The sequence below is a fragment of the Phalacrocorax carbo genome, chromosome 7, assembly GCF_963921805.1.
Source record: "Phalacrocorax carbo chromosome 7, bPhaCar2.1, whole genome shotgun sequence".
Taxonomy (NCBI): Eukaryota; Metazoa; Chordata; class Aves; order Suliformes; family Phalacrocoracidae; genus Phalacrocorax; species Phalacrocorax carbo.
The window spans coordinates 28464051-28488747 of NC_087519.1; the positions used below are offsets into that span (position 1 = coordinate 28464051).

General features: G+C 42.4%; 1 protein-coding gene across 1 annotated transcript in view; it reads right to left on the reverse strand.

Annotated features, from left to right (window-relative positions):
- Positions 1-322: 322 nt before the first annotated feature.
- The window catches only part of HS6ST1 (heparan sulfate 6-O-sulfotransferase 1), a 209069-nt gene continuing 184694 nt past the window's right edge, over positions 323-24697 (reverse strand). Inside the window, exon 2 of the mRNA XM_064457271.1 lies at positions 323-6963. Coding sequence (XP_064313341.1) covers positions 6255-6963 — 709 coding nt within the window. The 3' untranslated portion in view covers positions 323-6254. The remainder of the gene's footprint in view (positions 6964-24697) is intronic.

A 24697-nucleotide genomic window follows, 5' to 3' on the forward strand; every position in this document is an offset into this window, starting at 1 on the left:
CCTGCAAATCTGTTCATTGCAATGACTGAAAAAGAAAACTAAGAGGACTGTACAGTATTAAAGGTAATTAATTTTTAAAAGATGATGGGTTTTAGAAGGCTCAAGGGCTTTTTGTAATGTTGGTTCAAATGTAACAACAAGAAAAAACAGACTGCAGTTTCTGCCTGAATATTTCTGTGTTAGGAGTCTGTTTTTTAGCAGAAAACAAATATTCTCCATCAACTCCACTGGCAGCTTTATCTCTCTGTAATAGGAAGGCAAGCAATATTACACTGAAACAGCTTTCAAAGGCCAATGCAAGGACAACACACACGACAGATGCTCAGTTTTAAGGTTTATTTCACCTGCTAACATTCATTCTTGATCTAGACAAAAACAATTAGATGATTATTTTTTTAAATCCAATTTTTCTTGTGGAAGAAAAAACTTTCAACACTTTTTGTAAGATGCTATAAATAAATATATAAAGCTTTAAGTGTTACTCGGCTCAAGTTAAACAGTTGTCTTTTATTTTTTGTTGGTTTTAAGTTCCTGAAGTGGGAAAAAAAAGTGCAAACCATACACATTCAGCCCAATGGAATGACTCCAGCCACAATCACTTTCAGAGAAGCTGAATCTGTTTGATCTACAATATGGAGGATGGAAGGCAGGCGGGGGGACATTTGTATTTGTTTACCCTCAGTCACACAACTCCTTGAAGATAAGAACTGAGTTCCTTGGTAGGTAAAGCACACAAGACGGGGGAGGAAGAAAGTCCCGCCTGCATTGTCCTTTCCCTTCCCTGTGCAGATTGTGCGGCAGAGAGGACAGAAGAGACAATATAAGCAAAGCCTCAGACAAAACCAAATGACAATAAAAAATAAAATCTGATACCAGTAGGGATGGTGAGAAATGCTGTGGCTGTTGCATGTTTGCCTGGCAGACTACACGCAAACACGGAGGAATTTCACATTGAGAGAGGGTGCAGATTTTTGCCTTCTCCTTACAAAAAAAAGATGAAAAGGGGCAATAAAAATAAGTTAAATCATATTCCAATATGTACAAAACAAATCATGCTCAGTAAACCATTTGAATATAAAATTATTCATTATAGTACAACTCTCTCAATCCAGTCTGCAGAATTGACACCTGGAGGAAAACAGGGAGGGAGAATTGTGGGGCTTTGAGGGATGAGACAGGCTTATTTGCAAATCTTGGGTTTTTTCAGCTTGCATGGCTAAAAATTACAGAGAAAACCACCTGCAGCTGGGACAATACAGGCTTTAATACCCACATGCTTATCAGGATTGTATTCACCTTGGCAGAACTCCTGTAGGTGGGGCAAAACAAACAGCCACAGACAGCTCAGACTGTGTGCGCAGACATGAGCTCCGTTGCTTGCTGCCTGAACTGCTGCTAACCAACCTGTCCTTTAAAGGCGTGGCTCTGCTGCTGATCAGGCAGCAAAGCCTGCATTCGCTTCTGTCGCTGGAACATGATCCGCTTATATTAGTGAAAACAAGAACAAAAAGATAATGCAGCCAGCCCTGTGATTTAAATCCAGCAGGAAGTGAGAGTTGCATTCCAAGATACAGCCTTGGAAATACAATGTTTAGCATAGTCTGGGTTGCAAATTCCTGTAGTGTTACCCATTTTTATTAGATCTGGAAAATTCTACAGGATAGTGGAGGGTCTGACTAACTCTAAATGTCAGTACAAAGCTAGAGAAGCTTTAACCCCAGGATATAGATCTTGGTCAGGCCCTGTTCTGTAGTGTTGGTCATTACCTTCTGTACCTGTTCAGTGGTCTCTATGATTTAAGGGGCTCAGAGTGAAAACTTTGTAACTGACATCTGTCTGTACTGCCACCGTGCTGGTTCTTCTGCCTTGCTTGTATTCTCAGCAACTGCACTGCCCTTTCTGCTCCTACGGGACAGCCCTGGGAGAGGCTTCAAAAGCTTGTTGGGATCTTCTTTATGCTGCTTTCATTGCCATCCCAGTTTTGTAAGCAAGTAAGGGACTATGGGGTGGAAAAATCAGACTGAAGTGCTCCCCATTTATTCCAAAATGTTGGACACAAAGAAAAAATTCAGGCAAGCCAGAAATTCACACTGATCATTGAGATTTTTTTTTGTTAGTGAAGTTAACACTGTTCAGGTGACTAGAAGCAAAAAAGACCACCTCCTTCTCAGCACTGCAGCTCGTCTTGGCATTTCCACCTTCCCAAAGCAGGAATGGAGTCTGCTGGGAAGTCCCCAGAGCTTCACCTTTGTTTGTGAATGTAAAAGGGTCAGCAGAGTGTAAGATGGCAGAGGCTAAAAGCCCTCATCTTTGGCCTGGTACCACGTAACTGCCTGTCCAAAATACTCACACTAATACTGCTGATGGTATAAACCCTTAGAAATACCTTACACAGCCCCAGTTTTTGTAAGGCTTTTCACAGGGTGTCCCTGGAACCATGGCAGAAACACTGTGGGATGGACACACATCTGAGTGTCAGAGAACCAGGTAAAATCTGAATTCCAGGGGAACTGCTTCAAGAACTCCAGTAAGAGAGAGGTCGCAGTCTTGTACCTGGCCTCACTGTACCCAGCACTCACCTATCCTGACCTGGATCATGATGCATTGATGGGCCCTATGAAGAAACACCTCCTGAAGTGAAGAAGGTCTCAGCTTGTCTAGAAGTCACAGGAAAAACATTTTGGAAGAAAGGGGCATGTATTGAACAAGAATGTACTATCTGGCCACTACTTCTGCCAGATTGCCTTAAAGCTGTTGTTCTCCATTCATTTTAAAACTACACATACATTTTTTCATGTTACTGTAGCATCAAATAATCAGTCCTAAAAATAAAAGAGGTTGTACCACTTCAAACTGTAGTACATACAAATCACAAAAAACTACATTCACATTATGTTAAAGAAGTTCATTTAAACCCACTAAAGGAAGAAAATAGTGCCAGGTACGGCCTGCAACCAGTGCTCTGGCACACAGCACTTAGAATAAATTAAAGCATGGCCTACAGCTGTAAACACACCAGCACAGCAGCCAGGGTAAGCAATGGCTTTGGGGTCATTCTCTTAATGTCCTATACTTAGAATCTGTTTCAAAGTACCCTATACTTCTCATACCTTGGAGTACCTCTTTAGAGTCCATAAATTTGTTAGTCCCAATGTACAGGTGGAGAAACTGAAGCATTTGCCGGGCGCAGGATTTGAATCTAGAAATTTCCACCTCAGTGCTAAGCTGAGGTCAGCCTTCCTTTTGTGGGTTGAAGTGAAACTGTTACCAAGACATTTTTCAAGATACTTCCATTTCTTTTGCTCGTTACTGTAATATAGTACAAAGAAAATGATGGAACAAGGTCTTCTACTGACATGTTTCTAGGGTCAGAGGCTGCCTCTGATTTAGAGAATGCTGCAGATAGATCCATTAAAATCCAGCTGGTTACTCAGAGCCCACAACACAGAAACAACTCAGGCAGACCAGGCCAAATTATGCTGGTCCTAATCATCCATGATCCTGTTTACTGTCACCCTTTGGTAGATGAGAACAGAATTTGGCCTTCGGTACAGAATGGCTATCAGAAGTCAGTGCCGGCACACGCAGACCTGCCTGGGCATTCACCACACGGCCCTGCCAGAGCTGTGCCACTGTGCACCTCGAATATGGATTAACTGCAGTAACCATTTGTGCATTATGGATCCATAACACAGGATGCACAGTGAAAAGCCTGTGGGGAAAGCTGGTAACTGTGCAGTTGCTTTTTATATCATGTGTATTGATTTTGTGGGTAAACAGCCTGTAAAATTGCATTTTTTTAAAATACAAATGTTTTCTTTAGTTACAGCAACACATAAAAGCGCTGGGAACTAGCAGACATAGCTCCCCCCAGTCTTGGAATTCAGAGATGAGCAAATGTATTTGTAATACCTTCTGCCCCCAAGCCAAAACCCCAAAATTGCTTCATTTTGCTTCCCACTTTTCAGCTAGGAGGAAATGCTTATGGCCAAGCTTCACATCTCTGGGAACAGGGGCCATTTTGTGGCAGAATCTTAAAGACAGAGACACCACTAGCAAATATTGGTATGAAATGCATGGGTAACAACATCCCACTGTGCTTGTAGAAGGGTGAGCGTGTGCTTGGGGACTTTGCAGCACCAGGATGCAGATCCGATCAAAATTAATCTGAAATCAATAGGAAAGACATCCTTTGACTTTGGTGGACTTTGGATTGGGGCTGTAACAGGGTTGTATTTGAGCCCTAAGTGCTGTTTTTACTTCCTGTTCTTAAGTTTTAGTCATCTTCACTCTTCTGGAGAAGATCTCCAAAAGCAAGGTGTATCCCCCAGGGTGTACACAGAAGAAGCAAGGCAGCTCCTCTGCTTAAGGCAGCTACCTCTTTTGCAAAACTTAGTCTGAATTTGAAACTGGTGGGAACTGTGTACAGAGGCAGAAAGAGCGAATTAAAATACAAAACAAGCAGCACTTCAGTGGATTCATGTGATGGGAAAGGAACACACTAAAAACAACATGCTAAAGCTGAATGGATCAGCTCTCTGCCTCTCCTCCAGTGATTTCAATGCCATAGTTGATCTGCAGTTAACATGGCCTTTGAAAATCAAATCATATTCCATTTGGTTTGTAGTTTACCCTAAACTGGGTAAGCTGGTTCAGGTCTTACAGGCTGAGTAATAACAGGGTGAAATGTGAAACAGGCAAAAACTGCTTCATTTCCATGCTTATAGCCAAACAAAGAAGTGCTTGCAACAGCAAGAAAATAAGCCATACTTTAATTTGGTGAGTGGGAAGAGGAACTAGAGAAGTCATTGCTGTTCTGTGACTCGAAAGTCAGTATGCAGAACCTGGTTAGACTGTCACCACACTGGAGGATTAAACTTACATGAGTCCCTAAAAAACAGCATTGAAAGAGTTCTGCTTTGAAAGTGGTCTGAGACTAAAAAAAAATTATCCATGATTCTCCTTTCCAGTTTTATGAACACAGCTTGTTCATTTAAAGTAAGAGCTGCAGAACAGGCACTCTGCCAAAAGACAATGTACACTGTCTCATAATTTATTCAGACCCATAGTCAGAAATTTTCACAGCTCTGGAAGACAGCCCCATTCTATTCCCACTTAAATCAGTTCTAGTGACTTCACTGGAAGCAGGCTGATGCCCATTATCTCCTGATAAAAGCAAGTAAAAATAACTGAAAAAAATACAGATATGGGTACTCTGTATGCTTGTTCTAGTCTGGTATTTCACATAGCAACAAACAAAACAAAATCACCCCCGGATCAGTTTGCCATTAATGACTGATTATTTGCTGAGTCTTCTTGGAACTTGTCGTGCAGATTTGTCGTCTTCCTTTTTTTTAGTATTTAGGATAAGTTTTTCATGTGCTCTTAACACATAATACTGATGAAGGCATGAGCGGCAGTTGTGTAGGGTGACAGGATGGCATGTGAGTGCATGTTTGAGCCTATGTGGAATTTGGTGGGCTTTTAACTTGTTTTGGGACCTGTCTGTAAAAAAAATCTGGGAGCTCAGTGCATGAATTCCCTATTATTTTTGTGATGAAGTTGCATATGTAGATGTGACACCAGTGCAACGTATCAAAACCACTGTGCTAAGTACATATCCTAGGCTGTAGTCAATTTGTTTTAATGTTTCTCATCCTCTGACGTTTTTCTTCTTTTATTTTGATGGCGCTCTACTTTCTGGCAGTGGCTGCCAGCTGAAACAAAGTGACCACCCTTGTGCTCAGATCACAGCCTGACAGGATAGTACATTATCAGCTTAGTCACCGTTGTAATTTACTTACAAGCAATGCAATTCCCACCCCAGCTCCAAAAACACCCACAAAAGAAAACCTCAGTTTCCTTGTTTTTTAATTACATATCTTTGTATCATTGTGCTCAGGGGATAAACAGATCTTAAAAAATCCTACTTCTTCCATTTGTGTTTGAATTGTGAGGATAAGAAACATTCTTTTGTATTTGTCCTTAAGAGTGGGTAACTGCATTTGTGCATTTTTTTACCTCTGCATTATAATGTTGACCCTTTTTTTATTTTTATGCATTTATATTTTTTTTAAGAATCTCATCGGTCTTGTAAGAAACAGTAAAAAGACCCTATGCTTAAGGAAGCAATCTATCTTCTGTTTTACAGACTTGCTTTTAAATAAAATACTTTTTGTTGGTTTTGTAATTTTACTTCCATGATCTTTTATATGGAAACCCTAGAATATCATTAATATAAAAGTCTGCCTACGCTACCACTTCTCTATAATATGGCTCATGTAGTCCTCAGTGGGCAAGCGTCCTTGTTCTTCGGTCTCTTCCTTGGGAAGTGCTTCATTGGACCGGTGAAGAAGCCTCTCTTCCCGATTCTTTATCCTCTGCTCCATCCTCTCTAGCTGCCGTTTGTATTGGTAGCGCTGTTGGAAGAGGTCCTTTGCATAGTCATAGAGTTGCATGTCCAAGTCATTGAGCTCCTCGATCCTCCGGATGGTGTCGTTATCCACCTCCACCCCTCCTGCCCTAGTACTGTTGTACTGCATAAAGGGCCGGATGAATTTCAGATTAAAAGTTCTCTCAAACAGGTACTGAGTCTTTCTCTGGAACTCTGTCAGGCCGAAGAAGGCCATGTCTTTGAGGTTCTTTTTTGCGCTCTCCAGCAGGATCTGTGCTCGTTTGTTTTCTGGGATGAAAGACATGTTGTAGCAGCCCACTAAGCTCAAGTCAGCCAACATCCTCACTTGACGGTTGTTGGCCAAATTATATGGGCAATCCATGAACTCCTGCAGCGTGCAGCCTGACCAGTCCGTGCCTTCATAGCACGATGGCAGCTCTTCAGGAGTTGGTGTCCTGCCATCACACATGTGCAAAGAGGTCTTCCAAGTAGCACCTCGTTGGACATGACGCCATTCGCTGAGGTAACGAGATACAGGGTCTCTCAGCAGTGTGATGTAGTAAAATTTTCTACAAGAAGAAAAGAAATAAAATAAATATTCTGCTAGTAACAAGAATTATGTTTGGGAAGCTGAGATCTAGTGCAGATATCTAAAAGACGAGTAAATCAACATTACAGTATCCATTTCACTGTACTCTTGGATTATTTTCTTCTTGCAATATCTCATGCAAAGCACTTTGTGCAACATTAGACCCATGTTTCTCTTTCTCATTGCCCACCATTTTAGCCTTGCCAAGTAGTAATGCTTTCACCAGGACATCCATTTCCAGAAACAGACTGCAATGTCAGAACAAATCAGGATTCAACCGATCTACCAACTTCAGAGAGCAACTGTGACTTTAGGGACTGCCTGGCCTTTCACACAACCATGCACTCCCTGAATCAGCCAGGACTGCTCTGTTTATGAGCTGAGCCTATCATTTTCACTTTGTGCAGATGCTGACCAGGACACCTACTGCTTGATTGATCTGGCTGCTGAGCTGAAATCTGGGAGCCTGCACCAAGTTGCAGCATAACACCACAGGAACATAAGTGAAAAATAATGGGAAATCAGGAATGCAATATGCTTTGTAGAGAGAGAAGGCAAGAGTTGACAACCAGCAATGGTAGCAATAGTCCTTATTTCAGCTAATCTGCTCTCAATTCGAACAAACTTAATACACACTTTTGACACATAAGACTAGAAAGGAGGGACTTTCACGCCTGGCAAAATTATGGAGAAGATTATTCTGGGAGTAACTGAAAAACACCTGAAAGACAACATAGTCATTGGTCCCAGCCATAACAGGTTCACGAGGGGAAAGTCCTGCTTAACAAACTTAATTTCTTTCTATGACAAGGTTACCCACCTAGCTGACCAAAGAAAGATAGTAGATGTAATCTTTTTTGCATTTCAGTAAAGCTTTCAATACTGTCTCTCACAGTGTCCTCCTGGACAATATGTCCAGCGTACAGCTGGATAAACACATAATGCAATGGGTGAGCAATCGGCTGAGGGGTTGGGCTCAAAGGGTTATAGTAAATGGGGTTACATGGGGCTGGTGGTCGGTCACTAGCGGGGTTCTGCAGGGATCCTTCTTGGGGGCCGGTACTCTTTAATATCTTCATAAATGACTTGGATGCAGGACTGGAAGGAATACTGATTAAGTTTGCTGATGACACAAAACTGGGAGGAGATGTTGACACTCTTGAGGGCAGAGAGGCCCTGCAGAGAGTCTAGACAAACTAGAGAGCTCGGCAGTCACCAACCATATGAAGTTAAACAAGGGCAAGTGATGGATTTTGCACCTTGGGCACAGCAATGTCTGGATGTACATACAGACTGGGGAACAAGAGATTGGAGAGCAGCCCCGTGGAGAGAGACCTGGGGGTTCTGGTTGACGGCAAGTTGAACATGAACCAACAGTGTGCCCTGGCAGCCAAGAGGGCCAACCGTGTCCTGGGGTGCATCAAGTACTGCACTGCAGCTGTTTGAGGGAGGTGATTGTCCCGCTGTACTCTGCGCTGGTGCAGCCTAACCTTGAATATTGTGTGCAGTTTTGGGCGCCACAGTATATTAAGGATATAAAGCTACTAGAGTGTGTCCAGAGGAGGACCGCAAAGTTGGTGAAGGGTTTAGAAGGGAAGCCATATGAGGAGCGGCTGAAGTCACTTGGTTTGTTCAGCCTGGAGAAGAGGAGACTGAGGGCAGACCTCATTGCTGTCTACAGCTTCCCCACAAGGGGAGGAGGGGGTGCAGGTGCTGATCTCTTCTCTCTGGTAACCAATGATAGGACCTGAGGGAATGGCAGGAAGATGTGCCAGGGGAGGTTTAGGTTGGATATTAGGAAAAGGTTCCTCACCCACAGGGTGGTAGAGCACTGGAACAGGCTCCCCAGGGAGGCAGTCACGGCACCAAGCGTCACAATATTCAAGAAGTATTTGGACAACACTGTCAGACACATGGTGTGAATTTGGGGTTGTCCTGTGCAAGGACAGGACAACCTGTTGGACTCAATGATTCTTGAAGGTCCCTTCCAACTCAGAACATTCTATGATACTATGTTTCTATGAAAAAGCAAGACAATCAGGAGGAACACACATAGAGACACAGGGCATTCTTGCTCTTCTAAGAATAATGAAGTCCCCAACAATACAAGCTGTCCTGTGAACCGAAAACATGACAGCTGTCTTGTACAGACAGACCCTCCAGCTTCAGCCCACCTTGAGTCTGGATAAAGTTCTGGGATTGATAGCAATGGCAGTCTGCAATGACACTCCCCAGACACAGAGAAATGGGCCCTTTTTCCCTGACTTCCAGTAGCTTGGGACTACAGTGCCTCTGAGTGTTTCTAGAACAAGGAAATACTCTCTCTACTTGCTAAAGCTGGCAGGGAATTAAATCCACATGTGCTCTGAGTGCATGGGGCTGTGTGACAGTGCAAACGGAATTACCTGGCTTTGGCGGGGTAACGCATGCATGCTACTGGAAGTGGTGGTGGTGCACTCATTTCCACATCTTTGAAATGCTGCTATAGCTCACTGCCCTGCTGACATGGCTTGGGAGAGCTGAAAATGATGGCCATTATGAGGGCACTGCACAATTTTTTGAGGGAAAAAAAAAGTAAAAAAAAATCTGCTTTGGCTAATATTAACACCCATATTTTCCTAGTACCTTCAATATTATTATTCCAAGCAGAAACCTAAATTACTGCAATATAGGTAATTTAATTTTAAGAAAATACATTGAAGTCATTGCCCGGGAAGTCTGATTTTAAGGAATGTTTGCTTTCCCAATTTATTATTAACTTGCTGAAGGGTTGTTCCAAAGCAGTAAATTTTGTTCTTTCCAACAATGGCAATGGGTGTCCACTGCAGGTCCAACTCGTCTCCTGCTTTCTGCCTTCTGAACTAGGGCTGGTAAAAACATTTGCTATTTTTGGAAACTTTTTGATCTGTCTTCATAGTAGGGATATCATGCTGTCTAGTGCTGTCTAGTAATACTGTCTAGTACTGTCTGTGTACCGGGAGAGGGGAGAAAGACGGCGATCCGAGTGTGTAAGAGAAACACCTCCCTTAAATTTCCCTCTTTTTTCTTCATTTACATTGCAGCCTGTAATGATTCAACTACCCAGACTGAGATGCAGCTATAATTTATATAGACAGTGCTATGAAACCTCTAACAGATGGGGATAAAATATGACAGTGGAAGGAAAATGAGAGCAATGATAAATGCCAGATGTTCAAACAACAGACATTGATGCTAAACACTACAAGCAGTTTTTGACTTGTGTACTGCAGTGGACTTTTTATTTACACCAATGTTCCAAAGGTTGCACTTTTTCCTGAAACAGGTTGAAGCCCAATTATTATTATGTGGCTTACAGAAGCAACTAGAAGTTTCACCTAAGATCAGGGACTCATTTGTGAAGCATTCAGAGGTAAAGGAGAAGCTGATTCTTGTCCAAACCTGTGCTCTATACAAGTATGGATGGGGAAACAAAGAAGAATTAGTACCTGCATTAGACGGCGGAACCACAAATATTAAATGATGTGCATAAAGTCAAATGGGTGTCTGTGGCAGATCTAGTATAAACCTGATTGCTGTAAGCCTGAGTCCAGTTCATCTTTTCTTGCTCCCTCTGTTTAAATTTTAGGAGTCTATTAGTAAATCAGATTAATAAATATCATGCAAAGCTTCTAGGGTCCACTGAAATAGAGACAGCTTCAAGAGAACATGGACTGAAAAAAGGTTCAGGAGCAAGTATTTCTTTCTTCATGCCTGCACTATAAGAGCTATTATTTTAGTTGAGGCAATGCACTGGTAAAGATTTCACTATGAGTGACCTCTCTCTAAGATTCATCTCAGTGAATAGAAAGCAGAGTAAAATAGGTTACATTTTTTTAAATTATACTGAATTTGATGTGCCCCTTCCAGGTCTGTCACATAGAAAAGTGCTTGAAGGAGGAGAGCTGGCCTCCTAACATGGAAACATGATACATCCTTGGAAACTGAAACAACAGGACCAGGCCCCTTGTGGTACTTTAGGAAGCTGCCCCCCCCCAAGAGCATAAATTAAAAGCAAACCAAACCAAAACAGAGACTGCAATGCAAAAGAATAAAATGCAAAAACTGTCTAAGCTGAGGTGCGTCATTGACATACTGAAAGTCATGCTCCTAAACCTGTATTTAGCTTTCTAGAAGGATGTTGGTTTCAGAGGTGCAGATTCACTCAGCTCTCAGGAAACTGAACAGCACACCTTTAGGAAGACTGGAGCCTCAGGAATCAGAGAGATGAGCCACTTTGATATCAGATGAATGACCATGGAAGCATTCACCCAAGGTTCTTAAGGTACTGAACTTTCCATTGTCAAACTGTTATTTGGGGATTGCCTTGAAGTTCAGAGAAAAGTTAGATATCTCTCCAAAGCATGATCCATTAGCAGCATTGTTATTAACACAGAGAGCCAGAAAGTCATGGAAACTTTGCACCAGTGTAGTTGAGAACACAAGCAGTGCCACTTGTCAGCAGTGGCTTGAAATTTATGAGGAACCACATGACTAGTAAGTTCTCTTTTGTCATCAGAGATAAAATAAACCCATAAAATACATGCAGCTGTGAGTGCCCTTCCTTTCAGCATGGTGCCCCAGACAGCTACTTAACTTAAGTAATCCTAAAGGCTCGTTTCAGAAGTGTGGTCTTCTAGCCCAGATGGTTCCACTCAATACTGCCTCATAAAAAACCCAAACAGCCCCAGTTTGGTCATGCAATGCCAAGTCTCACTGGTCTTCCTGGAGTTAACAAGCTTGAGCAAGAAAAATGGACATTCTAGTTAGAAAGATACTTCTTTTCTTTTTCTTCCCACGTGAAGGTGGGCAGAACAGTGTTACTACTCTTGCAGGCTTCCCTTCTACATATCCATGGGGTCGTGATCCCCAGGAGGACAAAAAAAAAAAAAAAAGCAGAAGCTGGAGTCACACTTCTGCCTTCCTTTGAATTATTATCCCTGTCGGTCTGAATGTGAAAATGCACCTGAAGCTCCCTGGGGCATTTGTAACTTCAGCATTGCAACTCAGATCTTTATGCAAGCTGCATAGTTTTGCTGAGGAAGGAATCACTAGCATGTTTAATACACAGAGCAAAATGAAATAATGTTTCTAATAAACAACCCTGTATTAGAACTGAAGTTTCAGGGAGAAAAATATCCGATATTAGAAAGGAAGGGCAATTTTGCAGTTGTAGTACAGAAATGAATTCAGGAAACATGAGTGTAAGTACCCCTTCTGTCAAATTTAGTCTATGTGCTCCAGAAAAATCTTCCTTTCTCTGCCTCTGTTTCCCATGTGTGAAGGGCTGACAGTATCTCCTTTGTCTGTTTTGGCAATTCAAAACATAACATCTTTTGGAGCAGGAACTGCCTCCTTCAATGATTATGCAAAGCCCATTTCAGCATGGATTGAGGTCAGAGGGCAATAGTTAACTTGAGGCATATTTTCATGACACAGGCGTCAGGGGCACTGTTGCCCTACAAGATTCCCACCCCGGACCTCTCCTTCCCATTCTCACATAGCAGCACAAAGCAGCCTTAGTTTTGCCAGCAGAGTGGGTTTTTTTTTTTTTTTTTTTGCAGGGCCATGCTGCAAATGCAGTTACTGAGCAGATCTGGGTTAAAAATAACCCTTTCTTGAAGATATGAGGGATTGGCTGAAGCTCCTATTTAGTAATGTTCTGCCTTAATTCCTGTCAGCAGGTTCCTCAGCTAATGATGGGGAAATAAAACCCTTCTTCCTCTGAAAAAACAATTCCCTTTCTTTTGCCAATAACCAGTCATCATAAATCTGATAAAGTGACAGATTCTAAATATGATGCTATTATCTCTCTTCAGTTCATTTCCATTTGTTCTTTCCTACACTCCTGTTTGATACACCCTTCTTACTTCCCACTGCTGGTCTCTAATATCTGCCAAGAACTACTTATTTGACTGTGCGATCCCCTATTCTTTGCTGTGATTAAATGCTTCCCTCTCACACAGCCAAAATATCTTTTTTTTTTAATTATTATTTCTACAGGTTATTCACTGAGCTTTCAAGCATCCCTCACAGGAAAAGCAAAATCTATAACAAGTCCTTCTTTGCTACTGTGGTGGCCTTCCATCAGATAAAGAGCAAACTAAGGATAGCCACTGCCAATCATATATGCTTCATCCCGCCTGCCAGGAGGGGGAAGGGGAAGGAAGTTGCATAGGTCAGCTTCAACCATATAACCCCAATCTGTCAAAGCAGCATGCCCCCAGGCTACAATTTTCTACTGCTAAAGAAAAAAAAAAATCTTTCTATGTCCTTGCTGAATTAACTGAATTGAACAGGGTGTCTGCCGGCTTGCAGGAATGAGAAACGCTCTGTTTTGTTTAAAAGAAGTAGCAATGTCAAATTTGTGGCTGATTTAAGGCATCTTTGTAAGCTAAGCCCATGTATTACACACTCCTCAAATAATTAATGGGGGTCCTAATTCAATTCATACTGGCTCTCACTGTAAATAGTTTATCACTAAAACAACCAGTGATTTTGCCTCCCACCAGCGAAATGAAAATGTGCACCTACCCTGCTGTTAGTCTGCAGAGATCCAGGGAAGAAGAACTAGAGCAGTCAGCAGCCCTACTGCGATCCCTTAAACCCTCACCTTACAGAGACAATTAAGGGGATCATTAGGTAACCATTATCTCTGCTGAAAATGGACACTGTATTCTAAAGAAGCCATTCCAGCAATGACTTAGAGATAAATAATAAGTAAAGGTGAATCCGGTATCTCTAATGATGGAAGAGCTGAGAATGTGGCAGATGAAAGTTTGTAAGGAATTTATATTCTGATTACAAAGTCATACCAAATGTTAGCAACAAATAACAGATGTAGTAAAATCTCTTTTACCCTTCTGCACAGAGCCACAAAATGACCTTCCACTATGGTGGGAAACGCTGGGGTGCAGAACACTCTCCACCCAACCTCAGCATGTGCTTTGGTAAAAGTTGCCTTCTGCCTTACTTACCACCAGTACACCAAACCCCTGCTTACAACTTTTAAAGCCCAAACTTGGGAAGACTCCACGTATTTCCATTTTGGGTTACTCTACAGTCAGATTTCTTGCATAGCAAAACACACTCTCAGCTAGAGATTGGAATTTAATACATGTACAATGATTACTTCCTTTGGTAGCAAATAGCCCCAATTTTCCTCAGTCTGTTTCCTCTCATCTGGTGTTCATTTAGACTCTTCCTGCATTTCGCACACAATAAACTCTTCAGCCCTTTAAAGTGATAGAAAAAGAAACAAAGCCCCAAACAAACAAACAAAAAGTCTCTTCTGTCCCCTATGTTTAAATAAAGGTTGCCACATGGAACACCGAAAGCCATGAAACATAATAGCAAGGCCAATCCTCCACTATTCAGACTGTGTAAACACCTACATCCATGTTTTTCTTTTCCAGTAAATGAGGGGGGTGTCTTTACAACAAGCCAGTGCTTGCTTTGGTAACCGGGTTTGTTTTGCACAGTTGTATTTGTTTTGCATGATGGTCTCTGCTCCTGGGAGTCTGCTGTATTAAAAGATAGGATGTTTTGAAACTTAATAACCTACCATTGCACAGGCTCTGCTCACCCTCCAGATCTTCACTCAGGGACTCTTCCTAGGGTCCAATTTCATCATGGGCCAATTCCTCGTGCAACGACACCTGGGTCATGCTTCTCACAGCCCACTGAGAGCAAACCCCTAAAAACAATCCCCAGGCTGCTTCAGGAGTTGGAGGCAGAAGAGGATACTCTCATACTACAGACAAATTGACATGCTTTTCTTCCAAATGGAAAAATTAAACTCTCAAAGGCTTTCTCAGCTGGATGCAATCCAAAGCATGGGTTTCTAAATACACAAGGGTGGGTTTCAGCAGGTAAAACTGGGTGTTTCAGTCCACCTCCCCCTTCTTAAAAAGGAAGCAGAGTTGTGGTGAGGCTACACCCTTTCACAATTTGGCTGTATTTTTGAGAGCGTTTATAGAAAAAGCTGCTATATGAATGCCTGTTTGTATGTGGATGCTCCAGAAACAACTCACCTGCTTATCCTAATCTCAGGTATATGCAAAGTGGAGTCTCACATGTCACAGCAGCGCCAACAAACCACTAATAATTGATCTGCACCCCCAGCGCCTGTTATGGCAATTGGGAGTAAGAAGGGCTGTTCTTCCAGAATAGCTTAAATGCAGTTTAATTCAAAAATATATTCCTCCATTCCCAAGAAAGGGGTTTCAAAGCAGTTTCTGGAGTCTGTGGAAGACCCTGGCCTAGCAACTCAGCCTCTGAGTGCTTGCTGGGTGCTTGGAGCTTCGGATCCTCACTGACATGACATGTCTCACTCCCTCTGAAACACAGGATGGGGTGTGAGCACCAGCAGCCCCTGGAAAAAGAGCACTTCCATAGCTGGCAACATTTATATGGCTTTTGAGGCTGCAGCCTTACCTGCTGCTCTTCCAGTTCACAGTAACTGCCCAGGAGAACTGCAGATGGACTAGAGGATCATTGTAAGTCCCTCCCAACTATTTCTATTTCTATTTCTATTTCTATTTCTATTTCTATTTCTATTTCTATTTCTATTTCTATTTCTATTTCTATTTCTATTTCTATTTCTATTTCTATTTCTATTTCTATTTCTATTTCTATTTCTATTTCTATTTCTTTCTATTGCTAAAACCTCTTTGTGAAGAACAGATTAAAAAATGGGAAGACAGAGTCAATTCTAATTCCAGCAGCTACAACAATACTGGCTGAGGGTGTAAGTAGATCTATACCACATTTCAGAGTGTAAATTATCCTGAGATTACTTAGGTCTGATGTTCCGGATTTAAATAGCTGTAGAGTCAGACTCTATGACGTATTTCTGTCTTTTAGCAGGAATTAAAATGTGTTATATTCACTAAATATACTCTTTAAAATACCAGTACTATTTAACTCTGAGTTTAAAAAATAATTTAACTGTGAGCAAGCACGCATGAAAAGACACACCTCTTTTTTGACCCTGTGTATTTCATAAAATGTGAAGGATTTTGAATGCTTCACAATCCTGGTGATGCAGCCTTTCATCATACCATGAATGGTCATGCAGCAGTGTCAGCCAGGGAGCATGAAGCTTGTGAGTGGGTGTTCCTGTGTGTACCAAACACAACACATCTTTCTTGCAAAGGCAGTAGAAAAGATAACAGAAGCTGACAGTGAAGAACGAGACAAAAGAGCAAGCAGAGCTCAGGCATTTCACAAGAGGAAAAAACACCCCTCCATCCACTCAGAACAACTTTAAACAAAAGCTCCCCTTTTGGTGTTTGCAAGACAGGCATGGGCTCTGAGTCGCAGCTTTAAAAATGCTGTATGGAGTCAACCACAATTGCAAGGGCCTTCTCCAGCGTGGTGGTGAAGAAACCTGCAGGCATACAACCAAGGAACTGTGTGCTCGATCAGGACATCCTGCAAGCAATCTAGCCTTGATTTTGGATGTGATAGGAGCTGCTATGTGATAGATGCTGCGTTTCTGCACAAGCCTCCGCACACACGGTGGCTGCAGCGCAGTAACAGCTCAATGTGAGACGTCGCTTTGAAAAGTTGACCTTTGTAGGTCTACAAAGCAATAGTTGGAATACTATTACATATATGTTCTTTTTACATAGGTATTCCTTCTGAATTATATTGGCAAAGGCTGCAGAGCTAGAGTGGAAGTATAAAGGATGTAAGTCATCTGCCCAAGGGCCGATGGGTGAAACTGTAGTTTGTTAGAAAGCTGGGAGGACATGTAGCCTTGATATGCACCTTGGGAGTGGCAGTATGATACAGACTATTCTACACTGATGAGTATTTTATGTCTGGTATCAAATGCAGCATCAAGATAGGTAATGGGTGAGTATTAATTCCTCTGAAACCACCAGAAATGGACATTTCCCGGATCATTATCTCCATAAATGAAATGAGAGTATGCTTTTACCTTTGATCTAAGTGTTGTGCAGTACCAATAGTTGCGGTGTTCATAATACACTGTTACACACACAGCCCCAGTTCAGATTTGTTAGCAATATACTACTAATAGGCTTTTACTTAGGAAACAAGTATGGTTGTATCATCCTCATGTCTCATGACTGTTTTATATCCAATTAGCAGAGTAGAAACATACTATGAGTTCTAATAACATCTCTGCTTTTTAAGAAAATTGAGCTGCTGTGTAAGCACAAGAATTTCCTGTTGCACTGTCTCTTACAAACCAGTTAATCTAGAAAAAGATACGTGACATGTTATGAACCTTAGGAGCGAACTGCCAGTTCATTTTTCAAAATGACAGATGTGATGAAAATTGGCCAAAGGCTTGGGAAAAAAAAGTGGGGGTCAGGGTGAGGGGAGCAGACGGGGTGGAGAGGAAGGCATTCCAGAGCCCCCTGGAGCCTTGGACTCTTCTAGGACCCATTAAATGCTTATGTTACTTGTACCATTTATAAACAAGTGCTTTCTTTTGCCATCATAACCTTCCTCATGTCAAGCGCTTAGGAAGTGTTGACTGCTGTCTTCTGCTGAAGCAAGGCACCGAAAATGATGGCAAGTTACAAATCAAATTCCTTTGATTTATTACCTTTCCCAAGTTTCAGGAGGTTTGTTGTGATTCCTAAGTGACCTTAGTAAACTGACTAATCAATAGCACATCTGAATGCTGACGGACTGCAGCGGAAAGTTGCACTGCCAGAAGGATTACATCAGCGCTGGCAGAGGACAGATGGTAGAAATGTGGACTGCAACCATGCCTATTCTTTGCATTCTTTTGCTTTGATTATTGCCTCTGCTGTCATCAAAGTAGGAAATTTCAGGATGAAAAACCACTGCAATCCTCCATAAACTTTTTCACTCCCTTCACTTATTACCTAATAAAGCAGGATTTCTGCATTTGATTCCTGCACACTTCAGGACACAGAAGAAAGAACAATCATGGTATTGCCACAAAGAAAAAGAAAACCAGAAGCAAGTTGAAAAAGTACAAAGACAAAGCAGAAGTAATATGCAATATGCAAATATACTTTATCTGAATCAGCTGCAAACAAAGCAGATAGGCTGGAGTTTGCCTTTTTTTTTTAACTGTAAGCCAGCTTCTCTTCTGAATTACAGGAGCTCCAATGGCAGTGAGATTCAAGAAAGATTCAGAAAAGTGTAACAGCATGATTGACGGGAAGTATGTCTCCTTGAAGAAGATTAAATTATAAAGAAACCATACAGGACGATTAAGGAAGCACAAGTAGTCAGAGGAGCAGATACTGATTGCTTATGCAGAACGACTGAATTCCTCGGCAACTGCCTGCCTCAGCCAAAAGGGATGCAATATTTGTGTCAGGCAGCTGCAGCTGCAACACAGACACCCATGAGTTGCTTGTGGATCAACAATCTTGTTCCAATCAAAAACTGATGGATGGCTACCTTTATTGATCAGGGTGGTAAGACTCAGGAAACAGAATCTAGAAGCACAGAATTTTGAAACTAGCCTGACATGTCCTGGATGCACAAGTAAACATTATAACTTTCAAACAGCCAGGGTACATCAAGAAACAAGACATCCCAAGGAAGAAAACCACAAAGAGCAGCGCAACCCATTCCCGGAAGCAGCCACGGTGCAAGCTGTTGCAAGGACTGGTTTCCAAAGAGCTCCTTCGCATGCTGCCTGTGAGCCACGGAGGGCTGCTAATGAAAAGGAAAGACTACTGCCCAGCAAAGCAACTTAATGTGAACTAAATACTGCCATACCAATGGCAGGAGGTAGGTGACTTGTCCCAATACCATTTACCCAGTTCCTTCTTAAAATTAGTGCTGAGAGAGGTTCCCAAACTGCTTCTTTTCTTGAGAATAGCTGTATCAGTGGCTTACAAAGAGTACCAAAGCTCTGTCTTCTCAACTAACTGACTCTCCCTTCCTCAGGAATAGCAAATGCTGTCAAGCAACAAATATATAATCCTCAAGAAAGCAGAGCTACTAATCAGTCACTTTTACAATTAAGATCCCTTGGAGTTGCCACTGCCTTATACTGTTTTTCTAATTAACTGCACTGGAATGCACTTAAGCAAGCCCCGCATCAAAGAATCATCTGCACAGATTGAAATAAATCCTGCCTGTGTTGCTAATGCCTTGGAAATGGATGACTTGCTGTGCATTCAAAATCCTGGGTACCACTGGCTTAAAACTGCAGATAGTGTGAGACACTTTCAAAGGAATAGATTTAAGAATAAAGAGGAAAAAGCTCCCTTCATTTGCTCGTAAAAGACAATTAAACAAAGGCAATTGTCCAACTAACTTATTGTGAGGTTTGTATATCTTAAGTTCCTTATCCTCTACTTTCCTATCACCAGAAGTCACAGTGTAGGAGCATCAATTTTTGTTGCAGCAAAACTTTATCATCATTACAGATTTCTTTCTTTCTTTTTTAATCCACTTTTATGAATGGTTGAAATATTTTTAAAATAATTATATATAAAAATGACTGGGGATGGATGTGTTACCAGTTGGTGCAATAAATCATTGTCTCTTCCTGCATGAGTCTCTCTCTCTCTCATGGTTTAGAATATCATCAGAATGCTTTTGATTGATTTACAATTTAGTAATCCAGCTATCATCATCCATAATTCTACAATAAACCACACCACTTAATGTAGCTGTTACAGATGTTCAGAAGTTCATTCCCTGCCTTTTAGGAGGTGATATTTAGACAGCAGCTGCAGACACCAGGATTAGCTGGGGAAGAAAAATCTGTCTTCAGCACAGGAAAACATCCCATTTTCCTATAACAATTCTCTGTCTTTAAAGCTGAAATACATGCTGCCAACCTTGATATATCGAGGTTCAATTATTAAACACCAAATATCTATAAGCATACATGCACCCCCCTTGCCAGTTGGCAGGAGTAACAAGATGCCTGGCTTCTGTCTAAAACACATTACTTCCTGGGAAATCAAGACATTACTACAAGCTGTATGCAACGAATCCATCAAAGGCTATGAAGCGAAAAGCAACTATCTCGCACAGGCCATGCCAGCATCAGCAAACCCATGTTGCGGTACATTCTGCATGTGGCACAGCATCCAGAGTCAGACCTAAGGAAGTGCCCAGAGTTTACTCTTAAAAACACTGCAGAAGTTGGGCTGAGGCAGGCAGGAAGGGCTGCAGCCTGATGAAGAGGGTGCTATTCATTATGCTGTTACTGTAACCAATACCAGCCCTTCGTGACAGCACAACTGGAGACTTCATGGGCATCATTACTCATTTTCTCACAAATTACTGATCTGAAAACAGTAAGTTAATTCTTGGTTTCAACTTCCTTTGGCTTGAGCCTGAAAACAACACAGCATGAGCTGACCTGCAATTAACACTTTTGTTGATACTGTTTCTTAAAGAAAAGGAAAATATGTAACACGCACAATACAAGGTGCACATATTTTATACCCAACAGCAGTACTGCTTTCTGCCAACCCCAGCAGCCACAGTTCATTTAAAGCAGGCCTACAGAAATATCCAACAGGAATTGTCAAAGTGATGGTCTAGGTCACAGAAACAATTTCTCTCCTAAGTGAATCACCATACTGAGGAATCTGACAAAGACTGCAAAATTCATTAGCTGAGCAGTGCTGGAAAGGTCCGCTCCAAATCCATCACTGATCGGTCTAGGCCAGCCAGCATCCTGTCTCTGACAGTGACCTGGCCCAGGCACTGCCGACAGAGGTGCAAGGAATCGCAAAGCTATTTCTAATTACAGGAATCCGCTTGTTTCCTCTTAGATGCACTTGCAGGAATCACAAATCAGACTTGTGGTTTGGGTCTTCGGAGGGACATTTCAGCCTTCAAAACTTAAACAACGACAGGATTTCTCTGTTGGGTGATCTCTCAGGTCAATACATTATGAGGCTGAAAGAGTTAGCAAATCTGAGTGAATATAAGGCCCAATGAAATACCAAGTGGGTATTTCACAAGGACAGCACCCCTGGACTGTGAAGAAGGGATTATCATGCCCTAACAAACCATGGGTTCTTCTGCTTCTAAGGGTGGTAAATGAGATCCCTTGCCCTGTGGCTAGCAGGAGCACTTAAAACTACCACAGAAGCAGCAATGTGTTGAAGGTGATTTTGAAAAGCAGCTTTTTGGTTAATAAATCCTTGAAAGACTTTTTTTTTTTTAAAATACAGGTCAATATTATTGCTTCATGTTCCATTTGAAGGACTCTGGAGGTGTCCTAGCTGGCTGAAAGGCAACCAAGCTCCTCTGCAACTCTACTGCAGATAAGTCTAATTATATGCTTAAAAGTGTACATTGCAATTCCCCAAAGCACTGCTTTCAACTTAGAAAACCCCTTCGCATCTCTCCAAAAAAAGTGTTCAGTGGGACTCTTCCTCCTGCTTCTATTGCGGCCTGTGAATACCCCAACATCCCAGCGCAAAGGGAAAACCCAGCTCTCCCCGCGACCCAGCCCGGCTGCGGGGCTGGATGTGGCCCAGTTCCCACTAGGTGGCACCTGCCCGCTGCTGAATGTCATCTGCAGCTGAGTGCTGCCCGCCTGGTCCAGCAGGGAGGGGAAGCTCTCCTTATGGCAATATTTTTCTTCCCTTCTCATGGGATTTGTTATGTCTTATGTATTAAGGCCACAGTGCAATTTCATTTCAGTGGGTTGGTGGGGGAGGACAACGACAGGAGTCAGTAACTGTGAGTGTCTCCGTTTCCTCGCTGGGGCTGGAGGCGGCGATGCCAGTGTGCCACCTGACAGCACCCCATGCTACACTGAAGTCACCGTACAGCAGGGTACCAACTGCAGCATCTGATAAGGTGGCAAAACCAAGTACAAGAGTCAGCAGAAGCACATCCTCCCAAGGCAATCCTCTGCACACACAACTTTGCTTCCAGAGGGACTTACACAACTTGCCACCGGTATTTACATTTCCAATTTAACGGCATCTCTTCACTGCTTACACAAACACTGCATAGGAAGTGCCCCCTGGCCGGCAGGTGATGTTGCATACATAACCGTGGAGCACTGGGTTTTGCATTGAGCGATTACAATTCTGTACCTGTAGAGCCTTTTGCTTAAGTCTCTGCCTCAGGCTTGACTATGAAACATCACCTCCAAAAACTATACACAGGGTTTTTCTCCCTCATAGGCTTAGATTACATGGAAAAGTTTTGCTGGCATAGCTGTACTGTGAGAAGTAAATAATAAAAGAACATTGTCAGCCCAACAGCATTGCCAGCAAAAAGCTGTGGGTAGTTATATATACAGTTGTGGGTATAGCTTATTCTGTCCAGGGAAATGGGTTAAGTTATAGAGGCAGAGGAACGTTTGCCAGTGTGAGTTCTCTTCCAAAACGGGTTTATCAGCACAGCTCTACTGAAATAATCACATTTTGAATGCAGGCATGTGCTTAGTCTCTCTGTCAAAACAATTATCGCAGAGAAAAAGTTTCTTGTGTTTGGTAAATTCTGAAATAAGAATGTGGCACTCTACATCCCTAGAGCGTGCTGTGATAAGTCTCTGCCCACTGGGGTCTACTGGGCTGAGGCCAATAGTTCTTTCAGATACACTGGCAAACTGCTGAGCTTGGAGAGGCTTTCAGTCACCACCAACCTAGGATGGATGAGAGCTGGTGATCTTGTTATATGAGGCTCCATATCCCACAGCCCTGAGTCATTCAATCCCTTGACTGTCTCCTCCCATAAGAATTTATCTTTTCTTTGAGTATTTTGCCAACAGGAGCTGGAGGGTAGCAGGGTCATTGCAATCCACGTCTTTGAATACTCTGTGGGATCTCAGCTTGGTGTATTTCATTTTTCCATCCCAAAGAGGGGGTGAATGAAAGCAAAAGATCTGGAAAGCATTTAGCATCTCAGGACAGGGCAGCCTGTTTCCTTTGTTTGCTCTTTTTAGCCTGATGACATTTTTATCATCATTAGCTCAAACACAGGAAAGCTGCATCTCTCAGTTGACTGTGGGACATGGGCAGTGGGGTTCGAATTCCCCTTGTTAGTCTTTCTGGGAAGCTGGGCGGATGCTTGTTGTGCATCCTGTTATTCCAGTCAGCCTAGAGACAAGTGCCAGAGCTGGCATGAAAGGCATGTATCAGAGACAGAGAAATCCAAAGGTAAATTCCTCCCACTCAGTGCTTGGGCTTTGTGTACCTGTTACTACATGTGTATCCTCTTTATGCCAAACATAACAAAGGCAGAAGCAGTTGTAGGGAGGGACAGAAAGGGGACTGCTAATACAGAAAATTAATATTGAAAGAATCAGTACAGTAAAGAGTCACAATATTCACTCTGGGAAGACAAGGTCTTCCTATGGGAGAATTCCCTGAAGGGAGGAACAGTAGCAATAGATTTGAAAAAAAAAAAAGGAGGGGAAAAAAGAAATCCAATCATATACTCTATATTTAAAAATTAAAAAGTCTAGCAGATGCAATTACATCCATGATTAAAAGATCTAACAGAAGCATATTTAAATTCATTAACTTAGTCCACACTTTACTACCTCAGGAGACCAGCTGCTCCTGGAATACAGAGCAGCAAAATACAAACTACATCTTGCTTGTATTTGATCAAAACCTTTTGGAAGTTTCAATGATCTGGCTGTTAACATCTCTTAGGTGATAATTAGGCTCTTGGGGCAGCAAACATTGTTTGGGAGAGAAAATACACTGCGGAAACATAAGTAGTGGAGCCTTCTGCCTTGCGGAAGAGTCAGTTACTGCACTATCTAAAAAAAGGCAGGCAAGGGCAAAACGAAGCCATTTTCATACAGAGACTCGTTTTGCCAGTGTGTATCAGCAATCTGCAGCTGCCCACCTCTGTGTAAACTTTAGGTTTTGCTCATTTCTTGCAATGTATGTTTTAACCAAGAGATTTTAGCCCTTGCGCACTGTGGCTCACAAGCATGGCTCTCCTCTGGAAAACAGACGCTGCATGGTTTTTCCATCACTTTTTGACGGCTTTTTGGTAGGAGGTACCAGCTGGGGCTGAACAAACACTTCTCCCAATTCCCATCCTCCCAACCAGAGTCTCTGGTCTGCCCCGGCCTCCTGACAGGGCTGGCGTGTCTGCTCGGGGGATGCTCCAGGGCTTCTGGCTGCAGGACAAGGCTTCAGGACGCTTTTGGAGACACTGGGAAGAGCCAGAACCTCTCTGTGGGATGAAGCCTGTTAGCAGGGCAGATGCACAACAGTATTCTCCATCTATCCCAGGAGGGCACTAAATTAAGAGCAGAGGCACTGACTTACTTCCTTACTGTTATTGCCATGGGACCTATTTCCCTGTGACTGGACAGGAAGAGACTTAATTAACGAAAACTGGGAATTTCTGCTTATTATTGGATCTGACACATATCTGTCCTTCTAGACTTTCTCTCCGTATGCTATGCCTGGTTTTGGTCTCCTCCATCCTGCAAGGCAAAGCTCACCTCCTCTGGATGAAGACTTTCCTTCTCAAGAGATCTTTTAAATAATCCTGACAGTTGGAGTCTTTCCTGTCCTTCCTGCACAGTCCCCCATAATCAAGAAACATCAAAGGATGGAGTTGACCTTTCAGACAGACAGCTACATGTGTGTGTGAACTGTCAGGCAGATGTTTTCAGGACCCATTTCAGGATTTTACTCTTGTGAGTTAGTTATGATTCATGGCAGGGAGCTCTGCATTATGGAAGCATCTGCTCTCCCTCCATGCTTCTGGGGCGTTGC